This window comes from Danio rerio, chromosome 21 (assembly GCF_052040795.2).
Source record: "Danio rerio strain M-AB ecotype USA chromosome 21, GRCz13ab, whole genome shotgun sequence".
NCBI lineage: Eukaryota > Metazoa > Chordata > Actinopteri > Cypriniformes > Danionidae > Danio > Danio rerio.
In genome coordinates this window covers 48317820-48341458 of record NC_141041.1, presented here as the reverse complement: position 1 = coordinate 48341458, position 23639 = coordinate 48317820, and the positions used below count along the sequence as shown (strand labels likewise).

The following is a 23639-nucleotide window of genomic DNA, read 5'->3' as shown; positions in this document are numbered from 1 at the left end:
TCACTGTAGAATTAATATTAATGAGAAAAACAATGTTTGGAAATGTAAATTAATATTTCAAACTCACATGCTACAGAAAAATATAGAAATAAATAAATTAAACCTGTTTTTTTGTTTAGGAATACTAGTGGCTAAAGTACTGTATATTCACTTGTGTTTCTCTTTCAGCCAAAAACTGAAAATGCCTTTGTTCAGTCAATAATCTAGGGTGGCTAAAAAAATTTGGGATGCAGCTTGCAAATGTTCGTTGAAACAATAGATTTAGGAAACATCAAATCAACAAACTATGTTTGTAACGACAGAACTTGCGACCTTAGGCGGCTAACGATGGTTTTCAGAAACGCACCCCTGGATGATGATCTGTAACACGGAGAGTGACACTGACAACAGAAGTAGGATCCACGTGCAGGTTTATTCAGAGTCAGTCAAGCAATGGCCAACACAGGTGAAAACAGATGTATAGAGGCAGTCCAGAATCGTAGTCAAATAACAGGTGAGTGGTCGTAAGGCAGACTAGGACAAACGGCTAACAAGGCTAATGTCTAAACACAGGACAACAAGACAAGGATACCGCGTTGTAATGTCACTTTACACAAAACAAGACTCAGCAGTGGGGGGTTTCAAAGTGAGCTGTATATATGTGTGTGTAATCAGTACATGAGCAGCATAAGCTGTGTGTATGCAATCAGTCAGGATCTGGAACCGGTTGTGTGTGTGGAGCATGTCTGGCTCTTGTAGTCCATTTATCAGCAGATTTGTAGTTCATGTGGATGTATGTGTTACCAGCGACCTCTGGTGGTTTGATCGCTGGTGAACATGACATGATCAGATCAGATCTGTGTGAAGCTCTGCCTATTGTCGGACTCTTTGTTCAGACAGTAATCTCACTGTAGAATCACAATTAATTACAAAGATATTATTTGGAAATGTAAATTGTTATTTCAAACTGACATATAGAAATAAACTACTTCAAAGTAGTTTTTTGGGGGTGAAACTACTAGTGGCCTAAGCCTTTTGCATAGTACTGTCCATTCACTCGTGTTTCTCTTTCAGCTAAAAACTTTTTCAGTCAATAATCTTGGGTGGCTGAACATTCGGTGCATCCCCCTTTCCAAAAATGCCCTTACAAAGCCACATAAACAGCTTTTTTTCGTCTTGTTTCTAGTCCAAATGTGAAAATATCCTTAAATCAAGAAGCATTTTCTAGACAAGTTTTTTGTTTTTGTTGTCAGAAGTAGTAAGTCAAAATGAAAACAAGCTAAATAAATTTAAAAGGTTTATTTTACTTACTTTGGCAGATTATTGTGCTTGTTTTATATAAAAAACTTGATTACAATTGACCCTTAAAATTGATCTGAACCCTTTTTCATTTGCCTGTATAGAATTTGTAGACATTTGGACGAGAAACAAGACAAAAACTTTTCTTACAAAAAGTAAGAACGTTCGAGGTTACAGAAGTAACCCTTCGTTCCCCGAGGAGGGGAACGGAAGTGCCATGAATGGGAGGATTCGGATCAGAAGCCGCTTATCTGGAGAGTATTGAACGGGCCAATGAATGAAATTAATTGGCAGCGTAAGCTTGCGCAGGTGTGCGACATCTGCAATCATCTCAGCATATAAGCACACCTGAAGCCAGCAGACGCCATCCTTTTAAGCTGAAGAGACTTTCAAACAGCTAAGGGACAGTCATTATGGCGACGGAATATGGCACTTCCGTTCCCCTCCTCGGGGAACGAAGGGTTACTTCTGTAACCTCGAACGTTCCCCTTCGGTTGGGGAACTTCAGTGCCATGAATGGGAGAATATGGAAAGCGCCATAATGACTGCACCTTACCAACACCCCCGATGAGGAGATAGTCAAGCAAGCGTGACGCACCCACATCATGGGGGGCGCGGTCCTCCAACGTGTCCCTGGCCCTAATTTATCCTACTTCAACAGAAGTTTTACGGATTTAGATATATTTTTTGGGAAGTCGTGAGCATCTAGATAATTCTAGGAAATACGACAGTACGTTGGGAAGCGTGCAATCCCGATAGGGAGGACGCTGCGGAGGCCATCCGTTACCCAAGGGGGGGATAGATGGCAGAATTTACCTATGGACTAGCCCTAAAAAGGGGGAGTACGCATAGCAAAGAGTGGTTAGCGGAGAGGGAAGACACGGGTCCGCCCAGGGGGGGGACTTAACCGTGGCGGAATAAGCATATGGGATCGCCTAGTGGGGATCACGCATAGCAGGCACCTATACCCAAAACGCGGGCTGACCAGCGGGCAGACCTACAACGTAGTGGGCCAGCAAGTGACTCCTCCGCTGAGTCAGTGCTGGGGGCCACGGAGGAATCTGCAGGGCTCACCTGACGGGGAACTTTACTGACAGATAAAAAAGGCGCACGTACCTCCGTGTTAGGGAGAATGGCGCAGCAAGCGTGTTTCAACACCCTACCGAGTTGTCTCCTCAATCACCAAAGGGTTACCTAATACCCTTGAGGAAACCGGCTCCACTCGCAGATTGTAAAACCTTGCAAATGTGTTGGGTGTCGCCCAGCCCGCAGCTCTACAGATGTCTGTTAGAGAGGCGCCGCGTGCATGCGCCCAAGAGGATGCAACGCTCCGAGTGGAGTGTGCACGTACTCCCGGGGGACACGGCTGACCTCGACTCGAATAAGCGAGTGAAATGGCATCCACAATCCAGTGGGATAATCTTTGTTTCGATACGGCACTTCCCTGCTGCCGACCGCCATAACAGACAAAGAGCTGCTCAGATGATCTAAAATTCTGAGTACGGTCCACATAAATGCGCAGAGCGCGAACTGGACAAAGTAAAGAAAGGGCTGGGTCTGCCTCCTCCGGGGGCAGCGCTTGCAGGTTCACTACCTGATCTCTAAAGGGGGTGGTAGGAACCTTGGGCACATAACCGGGGCGGGGTCTCAGGATAACGTGAGAGTAATCCGGCCCGAATTCCAGGCACGAGTCACTGACCGAAAATGCCTCCAGGTCCCCGACCCTCTTGATGGAGGCCAACGCAACCAGCAGAGCTGTCTTCAGGGACAGAAATCTTAGAGATACTGATTCGAGTGGCTCAAAGGGATCGGATCGCAGACTCGTGAGAACGAGGGCGAGATCCCAAGAGGGCATGAGAGGGGGGCGAGATGGATTAATTCGCCTAGCACCCCTAAGGAACTGGATGACCAGGTTATGCTTTCCCACGGTGCCGCCAGCTACCGCGCTATGATAAGCGGAGATGGCGGCCACGTAAACCTTGAGAGTGGAGGGCGACAGCCTGCTGTCCAACTTCTCTTGAAGGAAAGAGAGCACAACACTAATCTGGCAATTTCGGGGGTCTTCTCTGCGAGTGACGCACCATTCAGTGAATAGACTCCACTTCAGGGCGTAGGCGCGCCTCGTGGAGGGGGCTCTAGCCTGAGTGATGGTATTAACCACCGCAGTCGGTAGGTTACCTAAGTCTTCCTCGCGTCTAGGGACCACACGTGGAGGTTCCAAAGATCGGGGCGAGGGTGCCAGATGGTGCCCTGTCCCTGAGAGAGTAGGTCCTCTCTCAAAGGGATCCGCCAGGGGAGGGCCGTCGCGAGGAGTGAGAGCTCTGATATCCAGGTCCGGTTGGGCCAAAGGGGCGCAACTAGCAGAACCTGTTCCTCGTCCTCCCTGACCTTGCACAGAAACTGCGCGAGCAGGCTCACTGGGGGAAACGCATACTTGCGCATGCCCCGAGGCCAGCTGTGGGCCAGTGCATCCGTGCCGAGAGAGCCCTCGGTCAGGGAAAAAAACAACTGGCAGTGAGCGTTCTCGGGGGAAGCAAACAGATCGATCTGGGCCTCCCCGAATCGCGCCCATATCAGCTGAACAGACTCGGGGTGGAGTCTCCATTCTCCAGGGCGTAACAGCTGTCGTGAGAGCGCATCGGCTGCACGATTGAGCGTGCCTGGGACGTGAATGGCGCGCAGCGATTTCAGCCGCGGGTGACTCCAGAGGAGCAGACGGCGGGCGAGCTGAGACATGCGGCGAGAGCGCATACCCCCCATGCGGTTGATATACGCCGCCGCCGCCGTACTGTCCGTCCTGACCAGCACGTGTTGCCGCTCCAGCACCGGTAAAAAGCGGTGGAGAGCGAGGAACACTGCCAACAGCTCTAGGCGATTGATATGCCAATGCAGCTGGGCACCCTTCCAGAGGCCCGCAGCCGCATGCCCGCGACACACGGCCCCCCAACCCGTGTTGGAAGCGTCTGTTGAAACAACAACATGGCTGGACGCCTGTCCTAGAGGCACACCGGCCTGTAGGAACGAGGGGTCGTTCCAAGGGCTGAGGGCGCGGCGACACAGCGCAGTAACCGAGACCCGGTGTGTGCCCGCGTGCCATGCGCGTCTGGGGACCCGATCGTGAAGCCAGTGCTGAAGTGGTCTCATATGGAGCAACCCGAGCGGCGTGACGGCGGCTGCGGATGCCATATGCCCCAGGAGCCTCTGAAAGAACTTCAGTGGGACCACTAGTTTGCTGTCGAGCTCCCTCAGACAGTTCAGCAACAGGCGAGCGCGTTCCTCGGAGAGGTGCGCTACCATGGTGATCGAGTCCAGCTCCATCCCGAGAAAAGAAATCCTCTGCACGGGGGCGAGTTTGCTCTTTTCTCGGTTGACCTGAAGCCCCAGTAGGCGGAGATGCCGAAGCACCTCGTCCCTGTGCATAATCAATTGCTCCCGCGAGTGGGCTAAAATCAGCCAGTCGTCGAGATAATTGAGTATGCGAATGCCCGCGAGCCGAAGGGGCGCTAGGGCACCCTCCGCGAGTTTGGTGAAGACCCGCGGAGACAGAGAGAGCCCGAAGGGGAGGACCTTGTACTGCCACGCTCGACCCTCGAACGCAAACCGCAGAAATTGGCGGTGGCGTGGAAGAATGGAGACATGGAAATACGCGTCCTTCAGGTCTATGGCTGCAAACCAATCCCGAGGACGAACGCATTGGAGAATGCGCCTCTGCGTGAGCATTCTGAACGGCAGCTTGTGCAGACAGCGGTTCAAAACGCGCAGATCTAGGATTGGCCGTGACCCACCGCTCTTTTTGGGTACGATGAAGTATGGGCTGTAAAACCCACTCTCCATCTCGGCTGGAGGAACCGGCTCGATTGCACCCTTCGCCAGGAGGGCAGCAATCTCCTCTCGCAAGACAGGGGCGGACAGGGGGTTGACCCTGGAGAAATACACGCCCGTAAACTTGGGGGGCCGTTTCGCGAACTGAATCGCGTAACCGAGTCTGATTGTGCGTATGAGCCACCGCGAGGGGCTGGCCCGCGCTAACCAGGCAGGCAGAGCCCTCGCTAATGGAGTCATCGCTACAATCGCTGACGTACCAGCGGTGGGGCAGCGCGGAGTGGGTGTGCTGATCCGGGAAGCACGAGGGTCCCGCGGAAAAGCTGGAGGAGAGCGATTCGCTCTGGCTCCGCACCCTGACTCCGGAGAGGGGGCTGGAGGGCTGAGGGAAGGGAGACCGTCCCCCCAGCGCTCGTGAGCCACTGGCGAAGCACGTAGAGTCTGCGAGCCGGAAGGCAGCGCGTCCCGGACTGGCAGAACTCGTGCAGTCACATCCGGGGAAGGGAAAAAGTGCTCTTTTACTGATGTTTTGGTGGCACTGAAAAGTACCGTTGTTATCGGGGCCCCGCCCTCCAGCGGGGAAAGAGCAAGTTTCCTCTTCTCCGGATGGCCTGTCTCAGGGACGCTTCGCGGTCCGTTTACCGGACTTAACGGCGCCCTGGGCAGGAGGGGCTGCCTGCTTTCGAGGTGAACGCCGCGCCCGCTTGGCCGGAGGCGCAGGCGGGGGCGGGGCAGCACTCGTTGGCGGGCGCCCTCGGCGAGGAACAGCGGAGGTGGATGGCTCGGCGGGCGGAGCGGGCTTACGGCCACGCCGATAGATGACATTGCCCATCGCATCCGACTGCTCTTTCACCGCCTTGAATTCCTGGGTGAATTCACCGACGGTGTCGCCGAACAGGCCAGCCTGGGATATGGGCGAGTCAAGAAAGCGAACTTTGTCAACGTCGCGCATATCGGCCAGGTTTAGCCAGAGGTGGCGTTCCTGAACCACAAGTGTGGACATCGTCCTCCCCAGCGCACACGCGGCGGACTTAGTAGTCCGAAGAGCATAGTCGGTCGCGGTGCGCAGCTCATGTAATAAGCTTGGGTTGGACCCGCCCTCGTGCAGCTCGGCCAGCGCCTGCGCTTGGTAGCGCTGGTAGGTGGCCATCGCGTGCAAAGCAGAAGCAGCCTGGCCCGCAGCCTTATAAGCTCTGGCTCCGAGGGAGGCAGACAACCTACAGGCTTTGGACGGGAGGCGGGGCAAACCCCGCCACGTAGAGGCGCCGCGCGGACAAAGATTGACCGCGATAGCGCGCTCCACTGACGGGATCGCCTCATACCCCCTGGCAGCTCCGCCGTCAAGGGCGGTGAGGGCGGAGGCACTCGCAGCACGGGCAGAGAAAGGTGCCCTCCAGGACTGCGTGAGCCTACTGTGCACTTCCGGGAAGAAGGGGACGAGAGGCTTCGAAGGCTTCGCCTTCTGGTCCTCTACGTAGCACCCATCTAGTCGGTCCGGCCGCGGAGCTGGGGGATAAACCATCTCCAACCCCACGGCCGAAGCAGCCCGGGAAAGCACGGCTAACATGTCCGCTTCAGGATCCGATTTGACAGCGCTCACCTGCCCGGAGGGGGCGAGCGGGTCCGGATCTTCGTCGGACAGTGAAAGCCCACCCTCCGATGCCGCGGAGGACATCTGATCTCCGGTGTCAGCGAGTGTGAGAGCTACCATCTGGTTAGACGGATCACTCTCACCACCCGAAGCTTGGATGGAGCGCCGTGAGGAGCGAGAGGTCCGCGAGCCCGTGGGCGGCGGATTAGCTCCCGCTGAAACCCTCAGATCTGCCCGAGCGCCCGCTGCTTTTTTAGAACAGGAGGCAACTGGGGTGGCTCGCTCTCTTGCGAAAGTTAGCCGCGATCTTAGCTGTGCAACGGTCATGGCATCGCAATGACGACATGAACCGCCCGCGAGCACCGCATTAACATGCTGGACCCCCAAACATGCAATGCAGTGATCGTGTCCATCATCCGGAGACAGGAAACCCCCGCATCCAGAAACGCACAGTCGGAGCGCCATCCTGAAAAGGACGTGCTGCACGACTGTGTTGCTCTTTTAGGAAAGTTGCAACTATACGCACCGCTCTGGAGGACCGGACCCAAAGAACCGCAGGCAAGGGAGTAACCCAGCTCGACCGTCTGCCACCGCGAAGACCCACTCTGGACCGGGAGACACACTCGTTCGCTCTGAAGTGCTGATCAGCAAGAGGAACCCTCATCGACTCACTCAGAAAGGATCTGAAGCGAAAAGGATGGCGTCTGCTGGCTTCAGGTGTGCTTATATGCTGAGATGATTGCAGATGTCGCACACCTGCGCAAGCTTACGCTGCCAATTAATTTCATTCATTGGCCCGTTCAATACTCTCCAGATAAGCGGCTTCTGATCCGAATCCTCCCATTCATGGCACTGAAGTTCCCCAACCGAAGGGGAACATCTTTATTTGCAGTGAAGACATATAAATGCAAAACGTCTGCTGAAATGAAATAGTCTATGCTTCATCATTGGCTAATGCTGCTATAGCTTCATCTATTGAACGCTGTGAAATGTGTTTCATCTGTCAGGAGCGTGAGAGGAGGTCGCCTCCATTTACCCTTCAGATCCATCCTTTCTCTGAGGGAGTGAGTGCACTGCAGATCTACTGCATCAAGGAAGGAGTAAAGGTAAATTCCAGCTCACAAAAAGACATTTGCTTTTAGTTTTATAGTTTTGATAACTCATTTCTAATAACTGATTTCTTCTACCTGTGCCATGATGACAGCACATAGTATTTGACTTGGTATTTTGAAAGATACTAGTAGCTTAATGCGATATTTAAAGGCTTAACAGTGTTATTTTACATTTAAGTATTGAATTTCTGTACCTGAATGCTGTTAGACTTCACAGAAAACCTTAGTGTTTCATTTCATTTCACTTTTATTTAAGCTTTTTTGATAGTTTTCAGTCACGTAACCTGCATGGAGGGCTGGTGGGTGTAAAACAATGGGCCGTAATGGCAGCTACACTGAAATCTCCATAGAATTACAGCACAATCCCCTCATATTTCCATCTAGTTTCGAGCTACGACTATCTGGATCACATTTCAACAGAAGAAAACAGAGATATTGATCACAAACTGTAGATTGTGGGCATTTACAATCCATATTCTGCACCCGGAGCTGTTTTTTTAGTCGTTTAAAACCATCATGTCCCATTCAGAGCTACATTTTGGCAATGTTTACATCTATCTTGTGGATTCTCCTCAGCGATTTAGTCACTGCTTTTATATTCGTGTCGGTTTCTTTTGCTTAGATTAATATTTGCTCGTATGGAAAATCTATTCGTTTACTTCTGCCTTTTATACTTTGTCTTTGCATTTCAATTAATACTTTAATTGCAAATTTGAAGTGCTTCTGCAGAATTCCTATAGAGAAAGAACAGCTAGAAAGGAGAACTTGATGTATTTGTGCCGATTGTTAGCATCATTGACTCATAAAAAATGTATGATACCTATAACTGTTAGTATGTCTATGCTTTTTATACAGTTTCTATTCTAATTTGCAGGTTAAGTGCAATTAAAGTATAATTCAAATGCTAAATTAAAGTAGCTTGAAGTGAACAAATAGATTGTCCCTACCAGATAATATTAATCTAAGCAACATAAACAGGCACCATATATAAAAGCAGACACTTTCGCACTATAACGCCATCCCTAATGACTAAATCACGGGAGGAATATCCTCAAGATAAAGGTAAACATCGCTGTATTGGAGCTCTGAGAAAAACTCCATGGTTTTAAATGACTTCAAAACAGCTCCGGGTGCAGAATATGGATCACAAGTGCTCATAATCTACAATTTGCGATCATATCTCTGTTTTGTTCTGTTATAATGGGATCCAGATATTCGTAGGTCGAAACAGATGGAAATATGGATTGTGCTGCATTTCTATGGAGATTTCAGTGAAGCTGCCATTATGGCCCATTGTTTTTTTTTTTGCACGGGTCACACTATCAATAAAGCAAAGATAAAAGTGAAAGGAAATCAAACTTTATGGTTTATATGAAGTCTAACAGTAATCAGGTAGAGAAACTGTTTCCGTTGTATAAAGAGTTCAATTAAATAAAGCTTCATTAAAGTTACAAGTGCAAAAATTTCTTCTGTCTGAATGCTTTAATGACTCTTGAAATGCTTACACAGGACAAAAAACATATGCAAATGATGAACTTTTTAGCCATTTTTGCTCAAGTATTATGCTCAAATATTATGCAGTTTAAATTGTGGCTTGAATATAATCCCAACTCAACATTGCATAAACTGTGATGAGACTATTGCAGATATTGATTCTGAAACGATATATTGTGCAACGCTAATTAGCACTCCTGACCCAGTTGTGTTGTCGTCTGCTCTCTACAGGACGTGTGTATACCAGACCTCATCAAGCTGTTGGATATACTCGGAGATAATGGGGTAGGTCACACAGCACAGTCCGTTCAGTGGCTTTCCGTGTCAAATGCTAGACTATTAGCATAAGTGTATAGTGTTAAAGGGATAGTTCACCCAAAAATGTATATTTACTTACTATTTAAACACTTGAAGGACAGTAAATAGCAAGTATATTATTATTTTTTTGTCTGAACAATCACTTTAATAGTGATGGCAGTAATAATAATACAAACCCGAGACTCAATTGACTGTGTGTGTTTATGGTTTGTATGCAGAACCTGAGGAATGAGGAGCAGGTGGCTATTATTCAAGCGAGTACCGTGCTGTCTCTCGCTGAGAAGGTATGTTTATGCTTTACAAACTTTAGGTTATCTATTTGTATAAGTTATATAATTATACATTCACTGGCCACTTTAAACCTACGACACATCAAGATTCCAGCAACAAGCAATTTGGCTGAATGTACCGAAAGCGACATGACAGAAACATTTAATTACCAGTCACTGCACTCCCGATGAAATGGTTACTATCTAATGAATACATTTAACCTATGTAACTTCATTAGAAGTACATAGGCTGGCTGAGTGACTGCTGTTGTTGGGTGAATCACAGTTCTGACTGCAGTTTGCTAGTCATTTATTTTTAAGATTTGCTGCTGCTTTCAGTAGTATGGCAATAAATGTCACATAAAATGATGTTCAAACTCTCATTGGTAGCGATTAACACAGAATAAAGCCCATAATCAGGTCCTTGAGGGAATCGTTGTCATAGTAGTTTATGATGTTGACCTGCTAAATTCACATTGGTAGCATTTAATACTGAATAAAGGCCATAATCAGTACCTGAGGTGATCATTGTCATAGTACTTTATGTTGTTGTTCTGCTCTATTCATATTGGTAGTGTTTAACACTGAATAAAGCCCATAATCAGTACCTGGGGGAATCGTTGTCATAGTAGTTTATGATGTTGACCTGCTAAATTCACATTGGTAGTGTTTAACACTGAATAAAGCCCATAATCAGTACCTGAGGTGATCATTGTCATAGTATTGTGTGCTGTTGTTCTGCTAAATTCACATTGGTAGCATGTAACACTGAATAAAGCCCATAATCAGTACCTGAGGTGATCGTTGTCATAGTAGTTTATGATTTTGACCTGCTAAATTCACATTGGTAGCATTTAATACTGAATAAAGCCCATAATCAGTACCTGAGGTGATCATTGTCATAGTAGTTTATGCTGTTGTTCTGCTAAAAACTGTAAAAATACCCAGTGATTAGCAGTTCTGTGGTCAAAAATGCCTTTCTGATGCTAGTGTTCAGAGGAAATAATTACGGTACATTTTTGAATCCGTGCCACCAACAATGCAGGTTCATTAGGCAAAACGTTTGTCCAATCTGGAACTAAAGTGGCCCATGTGTACTGTATATTCTGCACTGTACACAAACTGTCACACAGTACTAATACATACAGTATTTACTGCACACACACACTTTTTTCCATATAATGTCATCACTCATGCTTGTCGATAACCATCATGTGTGTATTTGTGTCATTTAGTGGATTCAGCAGATCGAAGGTACAGAAGCGGCTCTGCATCAGAAGATGATGGATCTGGAGCTGGAGATGGTACAAACTCATTTCCTATAGAGTATTGGTCAAATGTTTGGACAGTTCAGAATTAAAATAACCTTTTTTGAACCTTTTTTTTCTTCATAGTGTGTTAGGGCTTCATAGTTGAATGAGTTAGGGCTTCTGAGTTGAATGTTGTCTGGAAGCCATATTTTGGGTGTATCCTGAATGATGCCTTAAATGTGCTGTATGTAAGTTTTTGACTCTTCTAAAGCATAAAAACACCATACTATGTGTGCGGATATTTTAGAAACATGCTAAGTGGAGATTTGTTTATCTGAAAACCGATGCTGAGGTCAGATATTCAGCTTTAAAAAGTGACCGTTACGTGCCGCAACGGCTGTCTTTGTTTTGGTCTCTTTAACCCACCCAACGCCAGTTTAGGCAATTATATTTCAGCACTCTGGGTTGCCTTGGTGGAAAACCATATATTTCATTCATTCAGTCAGGAATATTCTCAAAGCATGCGTCTGTGACCGAAATGCGGCCTCCAGTGGACAGTAGCAGAATCCACATGAGGTTATTAATTAGCAAATAATATAAATATTACGAACATAAACATTAGGTGAGCAGGTTACAATTGTAACCCCGTTTCCTAACAACACGCTACATGACCAGATTTGCAGTGATAAGCAATTTGGATGTTTGCACTAGACAAAACACAACAGAAATTTAAATACAGCCATTCAGAATCACAGAATAGTGCACTCAATGCACGCCAACAAAATAGTAAGGTTTATAATCTAATTAATACATATTAAACCTTTAACATTATTAAATGTAGATGCTGAATCACTCATATGTGTTGTCTTGTACTGAGTCACAGTTCTGAAGTTCAATTTCAAACGGTTTATTTTAAGTTCAGGATCTGAGGTGAACTATCTGCTGCTGCTGTCAGTAGTATGGCAATAAACGTTATGTAAAATGGCATTCAATCCCACATTTATGAGCATTTAAAACTGAATAAAGCACATGAGGTGTACCTGAGCTGATCATTGTGAGTGTTCTTTTGTTCAGCTGCAAGACATATAAACCGTTTTTCAAATATAAATTTCAGGTGTTGATTAGGACGAAAACTCCTTTTAAGATGTAAAATATTCCTCCTATCTCCTTTTATTTAGAACACGACTTAAATCAGCCTTTATGCTCGATAGTTAAGCACGCTGTTGGTGTCGTCAATCTGGCAACCTGCGCTTGTGTGTGTTTTGAACCAGGGGTGCAATACCTAACCACTGGGTGTCAAACTTAAATACTGCACCTTTAAATCATCTACAACATACATTAAAGTGACGTTAATAAAAGCATTGAATGTTGACTTGCAGGAGATGTTCTGCAAACAGAAGGGATATTTGGAGGAGGAGCTGGACTACCGGAAGCAGGCGCTAGACCAGGCCTACATGGTACGACACTTGTCCAATTTCAGCCATTTTGGTACCTTTGATGAACTTGCGTTTAGGAATAACTGTGATGTTACTGTTAACTTTTTTTTTAACGTATTTTAAAGAGGAAAAAGCACAATCTTAATTTCTGTTTCGTGGTGACTTTAAAGCAAAAGACTGAAATATTCCAGAGAAACTCATCTGCAGCTATTTGTGTGTGTAACAGCAAATCCAGGAGCTGGAGGCCACTCTGTACAACGCATTACAGCAGGACAAAGTGATCAAATACGGCGAGCCACTGGACGAGCTGCAAAAGGACGAGTTACGCACGGCTGTGGAGAAACTGCGCAGACAGATGCTGCGCAAGAGCCGAGAGTACGACTGTCAGGTGCTGCAGGAGCGCATGGAGCTGCTCCATCAGGCCCATCAGGTGACAAACACAAACTCTGTTACACAAGAGCTGTAATCAGGGCGTTTGTGCTCATAATTATCATTGATAAACATTAAAGGAGACCTATTATGCCTATTTTTATAAGATATAAGGTAACTCTCAGATTTCTCTAGAGTGTGTGTGAAGTTTCAGCTCAAAATATCCCGCAAATAATGTTTTATAACTCTCTAAAATGGACCCTTTTAGACTTTGACTCTAATTGTGCTGTTTTGGTGACTGTCGCTTTAAATTCAAATGAGAATTTTTCAAAAGAGGGCGGAGCTACAAGTGCCTGTGTGTCAGCATAGTGGCAGATTTAAAAACAAGACTAACGTCCTATGCTAATGAGGGAGTGATGGTCACTAGTGGGCGGGGCTTTCCCCTTCTGATGACATGTACAAAAGGAGAATGTCAATCAAAGTATTTCTGCAGACTGTTTTCAACTAGTGTGGCTAAAAACAATAAAGTTAATGCATTTTTACCATTAGACGCCGGTTATATTCACACACTTTTATTCACAAACTGTGTTTGACCACTGTACTAAGTGTTCTACAACTATATAATAATAAACCACAGTTTACTGTAATAAAAACTAAACTACATTACAGTAATTTTTACAGTTCACTATAGTTAATACTATAGTATGTTGTAGCATTCATTAATAAAGTGTAGTAAATACTAAAATATATGAACTAATACGTTTTACTAACGCAGCATTAGCATGGTTAAAAACACTAGTATTTACTATATATTACTGTAGTATTTGTTCATGTGGGTACATATGAAAATATTAATACACTATTTAATAGACGGATTTAGTCAGTCCTGCATGTATAGTAAGTAAAAAGTGGATTTTGTGATCAGTTTTAAGTTGAAAAGTCTTTTTTTTTGCCTTGTTGTAAAAAAATAAATGATTGAAGAAGAAGAGAAGAACCCAGTCCAGTCCAGGAAACAAGCAGAATACTTTTATTGAGACGTGTTGGTTAATCTGCAGTCATACAGCGTCTTTAAGAAGTCCATGTGTCTGCAGAGCCTACTGGAAGTTTGCAGTCTGCGAGTTTTATCACAAGTCTGATTTAAGACAACGCTGTTCTGTCTATAATGTGTTCTTAGGAGGAGGGGAGATGGCTAAACAAAGCATGCAAATTCAGTATTGGAGTCAGCATGGCAAATTGGCATATATGTTTTAGAAACCGGCCCAGCTACTGACCACACAAGTTAATCAACAAAAGGGTTTCTGTAGCATAAAAGCAACACCCGAAGACAGAGTCATTAAAAACATGCCCGTAGCAGTTGCATCCCTTTATCTTAGCCAGTAGTCAGAAAGACAAAGGGTAAATATCCCGCATGGCTGGGCTGTTAATGAAATGGTATAATCAAAAACCAAAGCATATAACTTTTCAGTTATATGTAGATTATTGTTTATTTGAAATTAGATTATATGAATTGATATTCCCACAGCTCCTCCATTAATTTCAAATAATATTTCCCAAGTGATATTTAACAAACCAATGAAATTTTTACAGTATTTCTTATAAAACAAAAAAAATTCTTCTGGAGTCATATAAAGTCTTATTTCTTATAGTTTATTTCTTGAATGAAAGCAGTTTTTAATTATTTTAAAAACTATATTAAGGTCAGTATTAATAGCCTCCTCAAGAAATATTTACAGTAGATTGTTTTGATTGTCTACTCCAGTGTTTCTCAACTGGTGGGTCGCAACCCAAAAGTGGGTCGCAGAGTGTGTGGTCAAAAAAAAACAACAAATGTTTAATTTTTTACTTATTTTGCTTACATAAGACTTTTATTTTGAAATGCGCGAGCAACAACTGTACCGTTTGACATGTGAAATTTCATTTAATTATAGCAACAAATATGTCGAAGCGCAAGTACAACCCCGAATATGTAAAGTATGGGTTTACATATATTGATGACAGAAAAGGCTTAAAGCCTCAGTGTGTCATATGTAGTGATGTGCTCTCACAAGAGGACTTTTAGAAACGTTTCTTTTAGAATCGTTTTTACTTTGTAATATTTCTATAATTTGATGCATTTTGTTAAATGACATTAATAAAATATTGTTTATTTGTAAGATTTTCCTATTATTTATCGGTCACTACTTGTGTATGTTAACAAATAAACACAAATTAATTATAATTACTATAAACTATATTATTGTTCCTAAAAATTTGGGTCGCGGGTTGATGACCATGTAAAAATGTGGGTCCCATGGCCAAACCAGTTGAGAACCACTGGTCTACACAACAAACCAGTTATACAATAACTTGACCAATTATTCTAACTTTCCTAGCTAGCATAACGTAGTTAAGTCTTTAAATTAAACTTTAATCTGAGTACAACTATCTTGCAAAATAACTAGTCAAATATTATGCTTATATAATATTATTACTTTGATATTAGCGTGACTGAAAACTAAGTTTGATCAATGTGTTACATCTGTTCTCTGGTACTTGCAGACTGTTTGTATATTCAGGACTGCATTTCCTAACGTAAATCTGTGCACACTCAATTTCTGATTAATCAAACCCCTGCATAGCTGAAGACTTCATATATTTAAAGTAAAAAAATCGCTATTAAAAACATAAGTCAAATATAATCAACAGTGGACATTTTGATGTCTTAACATGACTGAGGTTGAATTTTTAAATTACCTGTGTCAATTTGGGGCTTTACTTTTGACGAATGTGGGAAATGTGGCCAGAGGGGGGGCCAAGCATGTTGACACGAGCCGCCACTGCATTTACTACAGGATTATTACCTGCCTATTATTAAGACATGAACTGTTTATTAGCACTTATAAAGTATGATCTCATTTTACTGCTCATCCCTTATCCTAAACCCACCTAATACCCTACTAAGCATTAATATGCAGCTAATTAGTAGTTTATTGAGCTTATTAAGTCTTAGTTAACGGTTTGTCAATAGCGTAAACTGTACATTAAAATAAAGCGTGAATGAAAAGTCAAATGTAATACAAACAGAAGATAATACGCATAATAACCACTCATAAGGACTTCTATATTCGTTGGTTTTGTGTGCTGTTGCTGTATGCTGATCTGATGCAATAGCCTTTACATTCAGAAGAGGGCAGCAGATTATCAGCACATAACAAATGCTTTGTGTAAATCCCAAACTTTTTTAACCCCAATTTACATTTCAAATGATTATACTATTTATGTTAAAGGAAACACTCCACATTTTGTTTGTTATAAGCTCATTTTAGAAGCTCCCTAGAGTTAAACAGCTGTGCTTTAACACTTTTGAATCCATTCAGCTGATTTCAGTCTAGTGGGAGCACTTTTAGCTTAGCTTAGCATAAATCAGTGAATCAAATTAGACCGTTAGCTTCAAATGCAGACAGAGAGTGCAGCACTTGCTCAAAGTCCCAGAAATCATATTTACAGTTCAGATGTAAAACTTGTTTATCTCTGAGATTCCCTAAATGAGTAGTAGAGGATGTTTAAGTTGGACTTACAGCGTCTGATGTGTGTTTTTTTGTGGATGCAGAGGATCAGAGACCTGGAGGATAAGACTGACATTCAGAGAAGACAGATTAAAGATCTAGAGGAGAAGGTAAGACACGTGTGGATGCTTTATTTTAGAGGATCTTCTGCTGGAATGATCACGTCTGTTCTGATATTGTGTATTTTCCTATATCCTGAAACCCTAATTAATACATTTCTCTAATCTTTCTTTCTTTCTTTCTTTCTTTCTTTCTTTCTTTCTTTCTTTCTTTCTTTCTTTCTTTCTTTCTTTCTTTCTTTCTTTCTTTCTTTCTCTCCTACAGTTTTTATTTCTCTTTTTATTCTTCTCTCTTGCCTTTATTCTTTGGCCTTGATGTCTGTGACATCTCCTGCAGAGGTGAGTGGAGGAGCGTTTCTGCTTGCTTTCGTTCTTTCTGTTCTTAAAAAAAATATTTGTTTACACTTGACTTGCTCGTAAGACTATCATGACACCTTTATAATCATGCGTTTATGCTAATAAAATCACTCTAATTCACTGAATGTATTTGTTTATATTTTATTCATTCATATTTTACTAATGCATAAGACTGAAACACACTGTAAATTAATTCTCTCATTTTATACAGAGCTAGTAGTATTAGTATACACAACTGTTTCTTCAGATACGCACTCAGGTATCGGTTAGTGATCCGTTCAATTTGAACGAATCTTTTGTGTGACTCGAGAATGATGAGTCCTCTCTGGAAGTGATTCGTTCATTCGCACATGCACACATTTGTGCAGGTGGAGGAGAAGATTAGTTCCTTTTTCGAATCTTCTATTAGGTTTAAGTCGTTCATTCATCACTTGAAAGGCAGAAAGCAATCATATACAGTTAGAGCTGGAAAAATCTTGGCTAACCATGGCTTCTTTCGGCTCAGACTGTGAGCATTGGTTAAAGCCCCGTTTAGATCATATGATTTTTTTTGTCGGTTATGAATGTCACTATGTCAGATAATGGGATTTTGTCAACCCAGGCTCATTCTGAGAACGTAGTCCCGTGGATGTTTCTGGAGACCGTGAAATACGTCCAGGGAGGTACGTATTTTTGCAGTTTTTGTTTTCGCGAATCTGCGAGAGGCTGCTGTGCGCGCTTTTTCACGTCTCGAACGTCTCCCGCAAGCGCCGTTCACGCCTGTGCCGTTTTTGCATGAACCCGCCAGAGGCCGCTGTCGAACGACCTTCCGTCTGTTTGTCTGAATGACAGAATGATTGACCGTGCGACCGGCCAACCGGCTGACCCACCCTCCTCCTACCCTAAATCCAACCAACGACGATTCACAAATGCCGTCCAGAAAAAGAAAAGCATCTCTGATTTTTACCACGTTTTCGGATTTTGACCACATTCTCACCGTGTGATGAACTCGTTCGCTTTATTTTTTGGATTTTGTTTTAGTTTTCTTACCTGATTTCTGGAACCGCTCTTCCCCAGACTCCAACCCGGTCGTCGTCGTGGTCAGCCCCTCTCTGCGCCTCCAGTCCGCCGAAGTACACAAAGAGCTAACCGGACAAACTGGTTGTAGCGGGAAAGCCCTCCACATGGAGGCGAGCGGCCGGCCGGCAAGCGCCGAAAGGAACGGCGTCACACCGCCCCGCAGCGTTTGCTTAAAAAAATTAAATGCAGCTGTACATACCTCCAGCACGTATTTCGCGGCCTCCAGAAACGTCTACGGAACTACGTTTTCAGAATGAGCCTGGATTTTGTCTTCTTGACTTGTGGGTAATAAATGTGCCAGACTACATGTTCCTTCACGATCAGTCATCCCATTACGTTAACCATAAGCGTTATACATGGATAGGATCAAACATGTATATCCTTTTTAATATTAAGATATTTTCTTGTATATCTAAAAGTATATTTTCCAGCCATGGGTTGCCTCTTAAACACTCCGTCGCCTGAACTTGCCGCAAGTGAGACGGAGAAAATGAAAGCACATCAGCAGCAAGGAAAAATCAGATTCTCAAGACATAATCTTTAAATAATTGAATAATGAGCAAATATAATAAATAATAAAAATAATGAGGTTTGTGATACAACAATTACAGTGAAGCATTAAATAAATCCTTATTTTCCACAAAGCGAAACAAATCATCCACCTGCACAGTTGAGTAGTGGAGGAGCACAGACAAAAATCAAATTCGTATATTTTCTTGGTATAATTTGTATCTTAATTTTAATGTATTTTTTAATGTTGGTGCATTATGTACTAGATCAGGGGTCACCAATCCTGGTCCTGGAGGGCCGGTGTCCCTGCAGGGTTTAGCTCCATCTTGCCTCAACACACCTGTCTGGATGTTTCAAGTATACCTAGCTAGACCTTGATTAGGTTGTTCAGGTGTGTTTGATTAGGGTTGGAGCTAAAATCTGATGGACACCGGCCCTCTAGGAACAAGTTTGGTGACCTCTGCGCTAGATAAACAAGAATAACGAATCACATCTGGTGCTTCAAAACCAGTCTGCTATATGCTTCAGTGCCAAAGCACAAACTGGTTTGTTAAATAAAATAAAATCTAGCCTAATTAAAATTAGAGAATGATCTAAAATCTCCCATCACTAGTATCAACTCAGTACTCTGTATCAGCCGATACCCTGAGCTTAGGTATCGAAATGGCTATTGTGAAGGGAAAAAGGGTATCAGAACATCCCTAACGGTTTCCTATCTGCACATTTGTGTCTACTTCAGAATTAGAAATGTTTTATTTTTTGCAAAACTTCCAACATTTTGTCTCATATTGTGTTTTTGTCTCCACACACACACGCACACACACAGGATTTGAAGCAACCTGGAGCTGTCGCATGCAAGCTTGAGTCGTCCGGTTGTAAAGACTCAAGGTGTATTAGTGGATCTTTTGTTTTGCTTGTGTGGAAGTGGGACAACTTTATTTGGGATCACCTGCTCTGGATTGGACCTCCGGATTAAACCGGGATGTTTGAAATCACACTTACAGATCAATACAAAGTTTGACTCCGTCATCAACCCAGATTGTGGATTATCTCTGCCATGCAGGGACCTGCTTTTACACCGTCTTTACTGCATCTGCCAACCCGCAAACCTCTTTCTTTCTCGCTCTGTCTTTCTGTCTCTCCTCCAACAATCACTTTGGGGAATTAAAAATGAACTGCTGCACAGGATTTATGGCTGCTGACTCAGGGCCTGTCGGTGCGGTGACTGTCGCAGGACCCCCTTAGGAGAGGTGTCTTCCTCACTGCCTGAACAAAAAAAGGACAAAGAGACAGACTGAGAGAGAAAGCAAGACCGTCCACTACAAACCATCCACACTGGCCGTTTCTGTTCACCCCTTGAAAGATGAGTACACGACTGCCTGGTGGCTTTTACTTCCTATATTGGGCCTCATTCTTCTATCACAAACAAATGTATCGTGTAAATCCTTCCTAAAGGCATAATTCAAAGCAAACATGACGGTAAAACACGAACGCGGTTATGAATGTAATAAAACATTTGCTTGTTTGTTGTAAAAATTCATAATAATGACAAAGAGTACTAATTTGAGCCATGCTGCCATTGTAGCTAGTGTATTTTGGGAATTTTTTTTAACGAAAATTTTGAGTGTGGTCCAAAAAAATCTCTGTTTTAAGGGGTATCTAGCCCTTCCCTTTAGCCCTACCCCCTAAATCTAAAGAGAATTGAGACACCCCTACCCCTTCACGTGATTGTGCGAGGTAAGGGGAAGGGCTAAGGGGTAGAATTAGGATTGGGCCTAAATTTGACGAAACATAACTTACGTTTTGTCTATTTAGTGGCTAATTCGTACGAATTCAGTTGTACAACGACGAGTTCAGTCATACAAAATTTCAAGAGTTCACACTTAGCTCATGATTTATACATAGCTTGTTTGGCATGCTGTCCCGGGAGAGAGCCCTGAGCTCAAGGGATCCTCGAGCCCAGGGCTCCCCCCCTTTTGCAGGGCGAGTGGAGATTGAGCTCAGGTCTATCTCAAACTCCCCCGCTGCTGAGGCCAAGGCGAACTTCCTGAGAGTGAGATGTTATAAAAAAGGTTTAGGCTTATTTTATCTATAATATAGAGCACATTTGGATGGTGGGAGGAAACCGGGGAACCCGGGGAAAACCCACGCGGACACGGGGAGAACATGCAAACTCCACACAGAAATACCAGATGGCTCAGCGACGACCCAACACCATTGGTATTCTTGCTGTGAGGCAACAGTGCTAGTCACTGGGCCACCATGCCATCCATTCTGGATAAAGGAGGAAGAAGAGGAGGAGGGGGGTTTCTTCCAAACGAAGATAGTTGTAGAAAGGAAATGAGGATATATATAGTGATTTGGGATCCTTTGATTGGAGGATCATAATCAGCTAATGTAGACCAGCTGGGTCAATCATGAGCACATGCTCCTCTCGAAATTAGTTTAAAATGAAACTTCACTTTTTAAAAGGAGGCGTGCCACCAAGCCACACCCCTAAACCCAACCGTCATTGAGTGATGAGCAAATCATACTATTTAGTACAGGGCCGGAGTGGGACTCGTTTTCAGCCCTGGAGTTTCAAGCCAGACCGGCCCACCTCAGTTCACGACTGATTCCAATTCAGTTACTAATGGCACTATCATGTCTTTTTCAAGAAAACTGCTGCTTTAGAAATTCAAATGTTCAACAGCCCTAACAGTATTTTATGTCTTAACAATAAAATCGAAAAAAAACAACAACAGATTTTTCATGGGAAATTCAATCCCAGATCTGTGCCATTGAATTGCAATGTGCTTACCACTGGACCACATTGGCGCCATTACAGTGAGAGTAAAAAATAACTAATGACTTGCGACCCTTAAGACACAGCACTACTTTCTTTTGATGGCTCAATCTTTTTCTCCTATTTTTAGATTTCTGATCAAGTTATGTCAGATTTATCAATGTAGTGAATCATTTGATTTTCATTGAGCAGGTGTTTTATTCATTTTATTCGAATTCTTATATTCACTAAGGTGCCGCTGTTTGGGGTCGATAGTTGCATTACATCATCATCATTAACGTTAGTTAACCTGCAGGCTGCATTTTTCTCACGGGGCTGCGAGAAAATAAATCAAAAGAGCGGCACTACGGTAAAATAATGATTAAAAAGAGTAAAGCTATGTTCAAATAAATAAATAGAAGAAAAAAGTGTGACTGCTGAGAGTGCAAGCAGCTAGGGACACCGGCCCTCGCGGCCAAAAAACAGACCGGCCCACCGGGAATTCTCCCGGTCCTCCTGATTAGCCAATCCGGGCCTGATTTAGTATCAAAGAGTTACGAATTGGCGTGAAATTGCATTGGTAAATTAATTGTGAATTTTCATATTTGGCTGAACTATCCCCAGGGGTCTCCTTTATTTCAAACCAATCTCCCGTCCTTCTCCCGTATTGTCCTGTATGCCAGAAAACTCCCGGAATTCAACCCCATCCCAACCCCCACCCCCCTTGCCCCTCAGCTTGTTGGTTCAGTCCTAAATCACCATGCGTGCCAAACCCAACACGCAACCATCTTCATACGCGCTCCCCATGTGGCGCGCACCTTCCCCCCCGCTCTTCACTTCGTGTGCACCCCCCGATAAAATCTCCCAGATATTATGATACGAATGTTGGCCTGTATGTTTACGATTGATTTACACAGATTCTGCTTGTGGTTGAAGAATGAGGCCTATAGTCCAATACTATCCCATGATGATCAACAGTTCCTCCTTCTGACTGCTGTGTAATATAAATGTTTGTTGATATGTACATGTGTCTCTAGTTCCTCCCCATGTGAATACACTTCTCCTCCTGCAGCTTGAGCAGTAGAGTCACTTTGCAGTTTAGACTTTATTCACGACTGTAAATTGCAAATGTGTATTGTGGTGACGGCTGCAAGGTCAAATTGTTTCTCGATTGTCCCCTGTATTTAATCATCTCTTTCCCCAGAGCCTAATCCTTTTCTACTCTAAGGAAACAGCTGTAGAGTTACCAGCAGGACTTTCACTAACTGGTTTGTACTGAATGATCTTTCTAACTCCCTTTAACTGGCTGTGTCTCTGGCTTGTAAATATGTTTTGGGGCATTCTGTATTATACCAGGTTTGGCTTCATTTCATTAAAGTCTAAATACCTCCTCAGAATTATGATCGGCTGTGCTTTTTCTCCATCGCACATTGTCTAAAATACACAAGATTTTGAATCACGGTAGAATATGATACGTTTTAAACCACAAACACTTTAATCTAGTGCCTCGATATATCAAATTTATAATTAGACTTTATTGTAAATGTTTATGTCAATAAAAATGATGCATGATTAAAATGTAAATTCCAGGGCAAGAGATGAGTAGGGTTGTGGTTATACAGTGATCAAATGTAGGATAGTTTGGGTCAACAGTCGTGAATGTTAATGAGAAATTCAGATAATTAAAAGTATGAAAATTGTTCTTGTTTGACATGTTTGGACCCCCTTTGTGCTGCCCTTTTCTGTGCAGGAAAAAAAGTTAACACATCTTGTTGCTGGCAGGGGAATCCTTGTACTGTATGTCAAAAACCCACTGCTTTTCAAGAAGAAAAAACTGTATTTTTAACATAAATAAACACTATGTGATATGGTAAAGTTGATACTACGACTATGAGTAATTACTTAAAGTCGGCATGAAATGTAAGATTGTCCTTTTTTGCCCTATCATAACGTATAAAAAATGTTAGGCTGGTGCATGATTTCATCCTTTGGGAACCGATTAAATCATCCTAAAATACTGATATAGAAAAGCACTACAAGCACTGATAGCTCCACCCTAAAGCACTGATAGCCCCACCCTAAAGCACTAATAGCCCCACCCTAAAGCACTGATAGCCCCACCCTAAAGCACTAATAGCCCCACCCTAAAGCACTGATAGCTCCACCCTAAAGCACTGATAGCTCCACCCTAAAGCACTGATAGCACTACCCTACAGCAATGATAGCCCCACCCTAAAGCACTGATAGCTCAACCCTAAATCACTGATAGCCCCACCCTAAAGCACTGATAGCCCCACCCTAAAGCACTGATAGCTCCACCCTAAAGCACTGATAGCCCCACCCTAAAACACTGATAGCCCTACCCTACAGCAATGATAGCTCCACCCTAAAGCACTGATAGCCCCA

The 23639-nt window shown here is 43.7% G+C and overlaps 1 protein-coding gene across 7 annotated transcripts in view; it reads left to right on the top strand.

Moving 5' to 3' along the window:
- Positions 1–22630, top strand: part of jakmip2 (janus kinase and microtubule interacting protein 2) — a 55768-nt gene extending 33138 nt beyond the window's left edge. For 2 of the 7 annotated variants that reach the window (XR_015520739.1, XR_015520740.1), the window contains exons 14-23: positions 7699–7797; positions 9529–9582; positions 9834–9899; positions 11120–11188; positions 12514–12591; positions 12797–13000; positions 16529–16594; positions 16809–16882; positions 19296–19874; positions 22184–22630. Coding sequence is in view for 4 of the 7 variants with exons in the window: in XM_087301915.1 (XP_087158041.1) it covers positions 7699–7797; positions 9529–9582; positions 9834–9899; positions 11120–11188; positions 12514–12591; positions 12797–13000; positions 16529–16594; positions 19296–19445 (786 nt within the window). In the remaining 3 variants the exon portion in view is untranslated. Of the gene's footprint in view, positions 1–7698; positions 7798–9528; positions 9583–9833; positions 9900–11119; positions 11189–12513; positions 12592–12796; positions 13001–16528; positions 16595–16808; positions 16883–19295 lie in introns of all 7 variants that reach the window. The other 5 variants (XM_087301917.1, XM_087301918.1, XM_087301915.1 and 2 more) reach the window with 3 other exon arrangements.
- Positions 22631–23639: the final 1009 nt, after the last annotated feature.